At 48.6% G+C, this 11,505-nt stretch overlaps 1 protein-coding gene across 1 annotated transcript; it reads right to left on the bottom strand.

The window, feature by feature from the left end:
• Positions 1–6,032: 6,032 nt before the first annotated feature.
• Positions 6,033–11,030, bottom strand: LOC119091219 (uncharacterized). Its single transcript, XM_037213864.1, has 3 exons — positions 10,909–11,030; positions 8,892–9,027; positions 6,033–6,457 (listed from the first exon to the last, which is right to left on the bottom strand). The coding sequence occupies exons 1-3, from the start codon at positions 10,997–10,999 to the stop codon at positions 6,250–6,252; spliced, it is 435 nt and encodes a 144-aa protein (XP_037069759.1). The 5' UTR covers positions 11,000–11,030; the 3' UTR covers positions 6,033–6,249.
• Positions 11,031–11,505: the final 475 nt, after the last annotated feature.

Below are 11,505 nucleotides of genomic sequence, written 5' to 3'. Positions count from 1 at the left end.
ACCTGGATTGATCGCGCTCTGTCTCTGTGATCGGCTTATGGAGGCAGGTATGCTCGTGTCATGCCAATATATTCTGACCTGTATTGATCGCGCTCTGTGTCTGTGATCGGCGTATGGAAGCAGGTATGCTCGCGTCATGCCAATATATTCTGACCTGCATTGATCGCGCTCTGTCTCTGTGATTGGCGTATGAAGGCAGGTATGCTCGCGTCATGCAAATATATTCTGACCTGCATTGATCGCGCTCTGTCTCTGTGATTGGCGTATGAAGGCAGGTATGCTCGCGTCATGCAAATATATTCTGACCTGCATTGATCGCGCTCTGTCTCTGTGATCGGCGTATGGAGGCAGGTATGCTTGCGTCATGGCAATGCATCCTGACCTGCATTGATCGCACTCTGCCTCTGTGATCGGCATGTAGAGGCAGGTATGCTCGCGTCATGCAAATATATTCTGACCTGCATTGATCGCACTCTGCCTCTGTGATCGGCGTATGGAGGCAGGTATGTTCGCGTCATGCCAATATATTCTGACCTGCATTGATCGCGCTCTGCCCCTGTGATCGGCATGTAGAGGAAAGCATGCTTGCGTCATGCCAATATATCCTGACCTGCATTGATCGCACTCTGCCTCTGTGATCGGCGTATGGAGGCAGGTATGCTCGCGTCATGCAAATATATTCTGACCTGCATTGATCGCACTCTGCCTCTGTGATCGGAGTATGGAGGCAGGTATGCTCACGTCGTGCCAATATATCCCGACCTGCATTGATCGCACTCTGCCTCTGTGATCGGAGTATGGAGGCAGGTATGCTCACGTCGTGCCAATATATCCTGATCTGCACTGGCCGCACCGCACGTTGGACCGGAGCGGCTTTGGGGCACACTCACAGTCGATGTTCTTCGTCGTTTTTAACCCATGAGCCGCGCGGTTTGGTGTTCCCCTGCATATGGTTACGGATGGTGGCGCTCAGATCGAAGGTGATCTCTTCCCGTGTCTCCTCCGTGATCAGATTACGTCGTTGACGTACTACGCCTTACCACCACTCACAGCTAACTCACTCGAAACCGCCATCGTGGCCAGGAAGAAGGATTAACTGAAGGCTTTGCGTGATGCACTTCTGCGGTTGCGTGCGATGCTGGGCAGCGCCGGCTTCAGCACATTGTCTGCTCCGACTGGCCCCGTGCTTTTTACGTCGATTTAAGGCTGACGATTCACCAGAATGCTGTCTCATTTGCTGGACGACCCGCTGTGAGGCAGTTGTTCGCGACTTGGCCACTGTAATGCGTGAAATGGACTTATTCGCCCTTTCTCAAGATCGTTACCACTGTATGTAGTGGCACGTATACGCACCCAAGGGACTTCAGTGGTGCGAATATGTAATGCCAAAAGCAGGTTGTGTCCGCAGGAACCTGGTAGGCCGCAAACTGGGCCTCACCGCGTGGTCAGCATAGGTGGCAAGCATTTCAGCCTGGAGCTTCCGCGTGTCACACACTGAAATGTCACGCAGCCATGATGGTATCAACACACGTGTCTCCGTTCGTATGCACGTATGTTCGTGATTTCTTTTACGAGTCCATCTCGGAGTCTCTTCCAAAACCCAGCCGTGCCACGGAAACAAGATTCCGCTACGGCGCCGGAACCAGTGACGACGCAGGCTACTGCTGGCGACTCATACGCGTCGAACGAATCTGACAGCCGTCGACGCCTCCAGAAGTCTTCATTGCCGGCCTTGATTGCCGGTGACCTTCATAGACAAAATCCGAACGCAAGTTTTGTGTCCTGCAGATCTCATTTATGATTCGAAAGACTCTTTACAGCCAATTTTCATCAATATCCGGTGTCTCACCATCGAGCAAGTCCCAGGGATATGAACGGACATTTACACATGGGGTGGGGGGCGTAATCAGCGCTAGACAAACCAATGCTACGCATTTGTTAAAGGAAGCTTGCCGTATTTTTGTACTTTTCATCTATTGTTAGACCAGACGCATGCGATTTCTGAATAGCAACGTCAGTTTTCTCGGAATGCTTCTGAATAGCTCAGAATTTGCATTAGAAGAAGCCGCTCCTGCGGGAGAAATCTTATTGAACTCTCAGTGCACAGCTAGGAGAGCAACATGTTCCATCTGCCTTGATGTTGCAACGTGTGTGTTCTGTAATGTTTGCAACACACTGATTTGTAGAAATGATTATGTAAGGAATGCTGGGAAAGATTGGAACACTATTGAAACAAAAAGATATGCGAACGTGAAGCTATTATCCCTCGAATTCAATGAGTAGTTACACTTACGCAAGCTGTTAGGCGCATTTGCGAGGAATGTCAGGCATAGGGACAGCGTAGTAATAGCCTTGTTCTCTCAGAGAAAACAAAAACAGGAGAATGGAGAGATAGATGCGTTTATATTTCGGCAACATGCCTTTATCGAAATGACTAACGGGAGTGACTACTGTTATTCGTTTCGATAAGGACATGCTGCCGAAATATCGACGCATCTATCTCCCCATTCTCCTGTTCTTTCTACGATGAATCAGACCATTGCTACTGTCTTACCTATAACAGTTATGCTTTGGCTTTGAATTCTCCCTTAGAAGTCAAGGATATGCCATCATTGACCCTACACTTAAAACACACGGTGTAGCGACGATGGCACACCCTGTAATCCCCATGGCGTTTACCACAGTGCCTCTTTTCGAGGCGCACCTTGGCGTTGGGAGCAGGAGCATCACGTAGTTCATAGTGACGCAGGGCAATACAACACCGGGTACTCCAAAGTGTTTTGACTAGTAGGTGTCGACACATACTATACGTATACCAGAATCGGGATTAACACCAGATTTAGGATGTTGTACCAACAATTGGCAGTGCTATGCTAGCGGCATCTTTGGTTTGTTTGTGGCGATTAAGTGTACTCACATTTCTCAGTCGCAAAACCGTTAGAAAATCGTTAGATGGCTTTGCGCAAAACACTTGAATTGTGGTGCGGTATTGGGGATGGTTGTCGGGGGATCAGGTTGTGTTCAAGTAATTTCAGATGCTTCTGGGCTAATCAGATGCATGTTGTTCTTTGCCACGTCACACCATGTCTCAGTTTACATATAATGGCTTATTTAAATATTCTGGAGCAAAGCTGATAATGTAATGATTCATTACAGCACGACTTGCCAGTTATGAATGTTGTGGCCTAGGCTACCGGCTGTTGAATGCTTGTGGAATACTGCATGCGAGGTGATTGGCCAAGGCGTGCTCAGGTATATTTATGTTGGAGCTGAGGGTCTTGTTATTTTTAAATACATGAATATTGAGACTGTTGTCTGATTGGCATTTTAATATTCCACATAAGCATTGATAGCCTTTGTCCACAGTGACAATGCCACCCATGAAATGGGCCAACCAGTAATTATGTCAGTTCAGCACAGCTGTGTGATTGCGTTAGATGTGTTTATTGAGACATGAAAGGCACTGCAATGTCACAGAAGTGTTTGGTATGATGCGATGTTGTGCACATACCTGATATGACATTTCACCAAAGGAGTTATCTGCCTGCACTGTTCAGAAAAGGACAGCATGTTGTATTTATATAAAAATGTGCATAACTGGGGTATAGTTTTGGGGTCTATTGATTTTATTTCATCTATTTAATCTAAGGTCCATTGATAGTTTGTATTGCCTTGAGCAAAGGCTGCATATGTTTCAGATACTGATGAACCTTTTAAATCTGCCTAAGCTGCCCATTTCACTTCAGCTGCTTAGGTGTACCTTTCCTACTCTGAGATCAATGGATGAAAGTTAAAGTTATAAATTACAAGGCTTGCTGAGGAATAACAAAATTATGTCATATTGAAGCTCCAAATATTTATTTTGCAGGTTTTGTGATGTGAGAGCAAGATTTTTCAGGTCAATTTATTGAGTGGAGCCAATGATAAAATGTTTGTATTCACCTCATGCCAAAAAACCCTTTGTGCAAATGGTTTTAGGGAGCATGGTTACTTCGGCCATAGGTCTGTCAGGTGTTTAAGCTCTTCAAGATCAATCAAAGAAGTTTTCAAATTTTGTCATATCAGGGCCTTTGTGCAGTACAGCTCGCCATTATGGCACTTACCGTTATAATGCTTGCCATCCCACTTTTAAGCACAACTGCTTTCCAATCAGCGGTGCTTGCAATGTTGCTATGCTATCGTTGCTGCACTGGTCCTGAGGCGGCATTGCCGGCCCTGCACAGGAGTGGCCGCCAGCATCACAACTTAAGAACCTAACACAGTGCCTGGTCCTACCTCTGGGCGCGTTGGACGGCCAGCTTTGGACCGCTACCGTCGCGATAGGTTCCATACGTCAGGCACAATAATGTTATGCGCCCCAGCCATAGGCTGTTGCACGTAGCCCGACGGCTGCATAACGCCTGCCAGGTATATTTGATAGACACAAAAATATCTTATGTGTATTCCTTGTAATAGCTCGCAGCACATTTCACAGCACAGCAGATGCATTTTCAGGCTATACATAATATGCATACATATGGATACCATATATATATATATATATATATATATATATATATATATATATATATATATATATATATATGGTCTGAAGAATGTCATTTTAACATGGGAAACCCATGGATAGTCGTGAAATGTGCGCCGTTGCTGCCATATTTTGTACTAGACTTTAGACCCCTCCCCCCATAGTAACGCATTGGTTAAAACTTAAACCAATGCGCTCCCCGATAACAAACCCTTGCTGCTCGCTGGGCCAATCACAAATGTTCTTTTATTCTCACCACTGGAGGCGCCACCGCGGCTGCCATGACGAGGACAATAACAACAACCGCAGGGAGGAAGCGTAGTGCTGTGACAAAGCGTTGACAGTGTAATTTGACTCCAAAATCATTAAAACTGATGTCCTTGTCATGCGCTGAGGGTGATGCAATGGCACTTACCAGCGCTATTAAAGTACGCAAGGTCCTGATCCTGAGATTTCACTGGAGTATGTTTTTTTAATATGCGCAAGAGGTGAAACACTCCATTTTAGGAACGTGGCCACTTCCTCGCAGGGAGCCATAGCTAACTTACCAGCTTGTGTTAGATGACAGTAAGTGTCGCGCGTGTGTTTAGACGGCAGCGCAAGAAAGCACTCTGGAGGGCTAGATGAGTTCGATGTAAAGCACTGGGCGATAAGATAAAATACACTTTTTGCGATCATTTGAAAGCATCCAGAGAAGTTTTAGACCTTGACAAAATGATCGGAAAAATGCTAGTTATAAAATTTGAGCAACTTAAGCACTCTGTAATGGATGTTACGTGGAACGAAGCAGCTGAAAATCGGAAATATCCCAGCTTTTTATCTCTGAAGCAATTCACGTTTACTAACACTTGTAGTATAGCTTGTATCACTTTGTGAGTTGTAACGCTTCATGCTCGATTGTTGGCCAATTTGTGCAGCGTTCAGACCTTATCCGCCTCGCACTTGGGTGTGGGACAGGTTCCAATGGGAAGCTTATCACCATGAAAGAAACAAAACATGATGTCGGATATAACAGTCAAAATCTTGCCTAGTTGTACACACTCTGAATCTGAATCCGTCTGGCAAGCTACACTCTGCACAAAGGCGTGCCATTATTGACCGTACACTTAAAACACACGGTGTAGTGATAGTGGCGCACCCTGTAATGCACAGTTCCTGTACGTAAATAAAGTCCCAGGGTAGCATGGGAAGCCATATTGTCATCGAACTTCCGTGTGGTCCTTTGAAAGCGCCACTCAATCACTGTATCTATATTGTAAATGCTGTCTTACCCAATTCTGCTCTTGTTACACCAAACACGGAGGTGCAGAAAGAATATCATCCACCTTAAATGCATCATCGAAGACGTGTTGAAACATTTTTGTGCATATGTGGTCGTTTATTTGCACAAAATTGTGGGACATTACAGACGTACAAATATGTGGCCACGCAGCTCCGATGGCTTACAGAAGTGCCTGCTTGGCGTGTTTAAAACCAGTATAAAGCAGCCCCGGCCTGTACCTGTCTGAAGCCAGCCCCATATTGGCGACAGTGTTACATCGCACCACCGCTACATCTAACCCACGCCTTACATCCGTCAAGTCCGGAAAAGGCGGAAGATGTGCCATCCGGGCAAACAGAGACCTCGATCGGCCAGGTGTGACTTAAGGCGGCAGGGACTGATATTGGCGGGGCAAAGATAAGCTCTCGCGGATGACTAAGGTCCCGGGCAGCTAACAGAGCGCTTACAGGTACTCAAACGTCTCCTGGCTGGGCAATAAGGGCAATTCATTCGCACTCACGCGTGTTCTCTTGCCATTCTCGTGCCTGGCGCAGACCAACTGCTGGCAGCAGCCGGGGAACGCCTTGCGCCTGTCTCCGACCGCGATCCGGCAGAACAGGTGACGCGCGTGCATGTCCTTGAAGTCCACCAATTTGCGGACGTCGTTACATCTGTGGACAACAGTCGGTGAATCAAGCTCATGAGCTGCTGCTTATTCTCAGTTAGCTTCTCTACCAGCGCTTTTGCTGATATCCCAGGCTTTCACCGAAATTACGGTTTCCCATATCACAGCCAATATGGGCTATCTTATAAAGGCTCTTATAGGACGGGGGAGATTTATCTTAACGTCTCGCTTTGTCAGCTTGGAAAATATGCCACAAGGCACTTGGCCATGACATTTTGTGAGGTCAAAAGAAAGGAATCATGCCATCTATTCATTCATTTTGCAATTTTACATGAGCAGAAATCGGTAGCACATACTCAGCCACAACGAAAAATACACGATGGTTATGTCTACAGGTTTTAAGCAATCATTGACAATTTCAGAGCTGTGAACTTAAGCAGAAAAGCAAGAAGTGGCGAAGGACTGTAGCATGATCCGTTATCCCCTTTGAAGGGGCTCGCTCTGCACAGGGACCACACGTCGGTGTAGGTATCGGTGCTCTGGCGGGATGAGCTCACAACCAGCCCAGGTAGTCGCGAGGCGATCACCCCAGGTAGTCGTGAGGCGATCACCCCAGGTAGTCACGAGGCGACCACCCCAGGTAGTCGAGAGGCGACCACCCCAGGTAGTCGTGAGGCGACCACCCCAGGTAGTCGAGAGGCGACCACCCCAGGTAGTCGTGAGGCGATCACCCCAGGTAGTCGTGAGGCGATCACCCCAGGTAGTCGTGAGGCGACCACCCCAGGTAGTCGTGAGGCGACCACCCCAGGTAGTCGAGAGGCGACCACCCCAGGTAGTCGAGAGGCGACCACCCCAGGTAGTCGTGAGGCGACCACCCCAGGTAGTCGAGAGGCGACCACCCCAGGTAGTCGTGAGGCGACCACCCCAGGTAGTCGTGAGGCGATCACCCCAGGTAGTCGTGAGGCGACCACCCCAGGTAGTCGTGAGGCGACCACCCCAGGTAGTCGAGAGGCGACCACCCCAGGTAGTCGTGAGGCGATCACCCCAGGTAGTCGAGAGGCGACCACCTCAGGTAGTCGAGAGGCGACCACCCCAGGTAGTCGTGAGGCGACCACCCCAGGTAGTCGAGAGGCGACCACCCCAGGTAGTCGTGAGGCGATCACCCCAGGTAGTCGAGAGGCGACCACCCCAGGTAGTCGTGAGGCGACCACCCCAGGTAGTCGAGAGGCGACCACCCCAGGTAGTCGTGAGGCGATCACCCCAGGTAGTCGTGAGGCGATCACCCCAGGTAGTCGTGGGGCGATCACCCCAGGTAGTCGTGGGGCGATCACCCCAGGTAGTCGTGAGGCGACCACCTCAGGTAGTCGAGAGGCGACCACCCCAGGTAGTCGTGAGTCGATCACCTCAGGTAGTCGTGGGGCGATCACCCCAGGTAGTCGTGAGGCGACCACCCCAGGTAGTCGTGAGGCGACCACCCCAGGTAGTCGAGAGGCGACCACCCCAGGTAGTCGTGAGGCGATCACCCCAGGTAGTCGTGAGGCGATCACCCCAGGTAGTCGTGAGGCGACCACCCCAGGTAGTCGAGAGGCGACCACCCCAGGTAGTCGAGAGGCGACCACCCCAGGTAGTCGTGAGGCGACCACCCCAGGTAGTCGTGAGGCGATCACCCCAGGTAGTCGAGAGGCGACCACCCCAGGTAGTCGTGAGGCGATCACCCCAGGTAGTCGTGGGGCGATCACCCCAGGTAGTCGTGAGGCGACCACCTCAGGTAGTCGAGCGGCGACCACCCCAGGTAGTCGTGAGTCGATCACCTCAGGTAGTCGTGAGGCGACCACCTCAGGTAGTCGAGAGGCGACCACCCCAGGTGGTCGCGAGGCGACAACCCCAGGTAGTCGTGAGGCGATCACCCCAGGTGGTCGAGAGGCGACCACCCCAGGTAGTCGCGAGGTGATTCAGGGTTGCCAGCTACAGCACCCAAGAAGCCTTCGCGGGTATTATTTCCTGTGCTCAGTCGGCCCCCCTACCCATGGTGCTGTGCCCATAGTCACCCACTAAGCATTTTCAATGAGTTGTACTCACCTATTGTTGCTTGTATTTTCCAGCACTTTAGCTCTATATTATGGAGAACTCTGTAAAAGCTTACATCGAAGCTTCTCTTTTGCGTAAGTATTGCGATTAAGCAGCCTGAGGGATGCCAGTTGTGACATAGTAGACAGATGGAGACTGTAGCACTGGAATTTCTTGAAGTCTCTACCCCACGGTTCGTGAGCGTCTTACCGCTCCCTCGTATCAGCCATATCCACCGCCATCGCCCATACTGATACCATGCAGATACCATCTGGATACCATCCAGAACCACAGTCAACAGTTTTACAAACTAGGAGGATATGGACAACCATGCTCTCCAACCGATGCAATCCCGACTTCCTCTAGGCAATCCCCAATTCCCCTAAACATTTGCAGCCCAGTCCCCTGCTTACGCGATGCGGTCTATGAAGAGGGTGCCCTTCTCCTTGACACACTTGCTCATTTTGCAGTTTGCGTTTTTGGGACCCCATTCCTCGCCGATGTTGTAAAAATTGTCCACCGCTGGATCGTAGCACTCGTTCTTGTGCTCTGTGGACAAACCGGAGTTGTAAGGTTCGAACTCGACCTGGCTTATGACACTTGTGTTGGCGGACGGACACAGGTTTGTGTGAACATATATATATATATATATATATATATATATATATATATATATATATGCCAACATCAGTTGCTGTTTGCTGGTTTTCCGATCGCCGGCTGGCGAACCCGGCTTCCGCGACTGGCCGGCTGGGCGACTTTGTCTCCAGCTGATCAGCTGGTCAGCGGCAGTTAGCTGGTTAGCTAGAAATTGTTAATGGCTTGTGCAAGGTCCCAGAATTGGCTTGACCGTTGGATGTGAAATGAAAAAAACAACATTCTCCATCTTTGCAAGGGTGAGAACACAATTTCAACTTTATCCAGGAATCGAAAACAAAGCCGATTCCCCAAGATCCCAGTACACAGCTCGGAATATACTTATGACCAAAAAAAGTGTCCAACTTCATCACGAAAAACACACCAAACGACGCAAACAATTAGAATACGCCATCGCAATCTATGAACTCCAATGCCTGAATGCAGATTGTAGGCTGTGTGATATTATCCGCATTGGCACAACAACAACCCTGGCAATGCTGCATTTGCAGGTCGGTACTCCTAAACATCACTTCCAGAAAGCATACCAACAAAGCCTTACGCGACAAATGCCCACACTTAACACCAGAATGCTGCTTCTTGTAATGAAGTACGCCGGCTCTCCGTATTACAGGTATCCTATATAAGAGGAAACAATTCAAACATGAGCAGAGTTGAAATCTTGTATAAATCTTGCTGTCTCGTATGGGACGGCAAGCTGACATGTGGGAACTGGTCCCCAGTCCCTAATATGCCTACTGACTGTCATATTTTGGCATGCTTTTCATATATTTTCGGATGGCGGTTTTTGCATGCGAAGCAATATTGTGCGGTTTTTCAAATTTGTGCGAACCTGATTATTTAAAAGCTTCGAAATATGCTTCGCCAGACGATAGATAGCGCACCTCTAAAACTTTGTGCCGGAGGTAAATGCGTATGCTTGTCATAATTGCAATATGTATGTCAATTCTCGAAAATAGCAGCTATGAGTTACTCATAAGACTTATAGATATTCCTCGATATCTTGACATTTCCAGACCTTATCTCATTGTTGGAAAACACAACTGGCACGAGTGATCAAGTCTTGAATTTCGTTCGGACGAGCGTCATGCACCTCTGTCTTTATAGCACGTTTGGGCGCTGACACTACAAATATTGTTATGGTTACTGGGAGATATCCAAAATACATCATGATGAAAACAAAAATGCTAAAAGTCACGTAGGATAATCAATCAGTATCATCGAATTTTGTCACTTCCTATGCATTTTATACACATTCAAGCAACCATAGAAATATTTTGTCTTCTCCGTACCAAAAACGCTAAAAATATAGAATTCAGAACTGTCATAATTACGTTATTGAGGGCTAAACTGAACCTTGACACAGGGTTGTCTGACAGTTTTGTATTGTGTTTAAAGCCCCGTTTCCTAAAATCGTTAGTCAGCTATACAGATTAGACCCGGTCAAGATATGAGCCGGTCAAGAAAGAATCGGATGGGCGGTTTGCTTAGGATGAAAGCTGATTCATTTATCAAGCGGGACCAACTCGAGGTTCCACCCACGCCCGCAATCACTCACCTGTGGGATTATTAGCCCTCAACTTACAAGTGGAGGCAAGCTTCCATCAGCTTGCACGCATACTTTATTCAAAAACAAATTCCCGTCTCAGGTATGTAATCTGTATGCTTTCCGTAGGTGGCGTCACATTATGTTACTGACTTTTATCACCGGAAACAACTACGTTGAAGCGTTTGTCGACTTGCAGAGAACAAAAATTACGGCACGTGTCTCACCTGGCGCAACTGGGATGCGAATATATCTGTGCACTTGCTGGCCGAGCGTCAGCTGGACGGTCAGCGCAGTCACGATCAGGTAGGTCCACATGGTGCCGGCCGTGCTGGAGCGATGCTGCTGTGAGTCAGCGGCGCCGGCCGGGCCGCTCTTTATAGCACGCGCCGCTGGGCCGCCTCCGCGCGCTCGGTGACGCGCTCTAATGCCCATTGGATCGGAGCGAGGGGGCCGGGCTTAACTTGAGCCGACTTAACGTGCCGTTGGAGCTACGTCACACGGACTGATCCCGAGCGGTTTGTCACGCAGGTGATTTGCTACCGAGGACTGGCATCGGGAAAGGTCACGCCGAGGAGCAAAAAAAAAAACAGGATGTGTCAGGAATCGATCCTGCTGCTGTCTGAAGGCTGTTGGACGCATGCGCTTGTCGTAAGACTGTTTATGTGCCGCTATGTCGGTGTCCTGCTACCGCATTCTACAGGTTCCCTAATGCCCAGATTTGTTCAGAAAAGATCTTAGGTTTCTAGAAAATGTCTGGATTCCATGGAAGACGAAACCGGCCTTTGAGTAAATGGAATTCTCCGGTTAAAAAAATTGGCATA

This window comes from Pollicipes pollicipes, unplaced genomic scaffold, assembly GCF_011947565.3.
Source record: "Pollicipes pollicipes isolate AB1234 unplaced genomic scaffold, Ppol_2.1 Scaffold_3447;HRSCAF=4054_pilon_pilon_pilon, whole genome shotgun sequence".
In the NCBI taxonomy this organism is placed as follows: Eukaryota; Metazoa; Arthropoda; class Thecostraca; order Pollicipedomorpha; family Pollicipedidae; genus Pollicipes; species Pollicipes pollicipes.
Note: the sequence above shows the minus strand (reverse complement) of the source record. Positions and strands in the feature narration are given on the sequence as shown.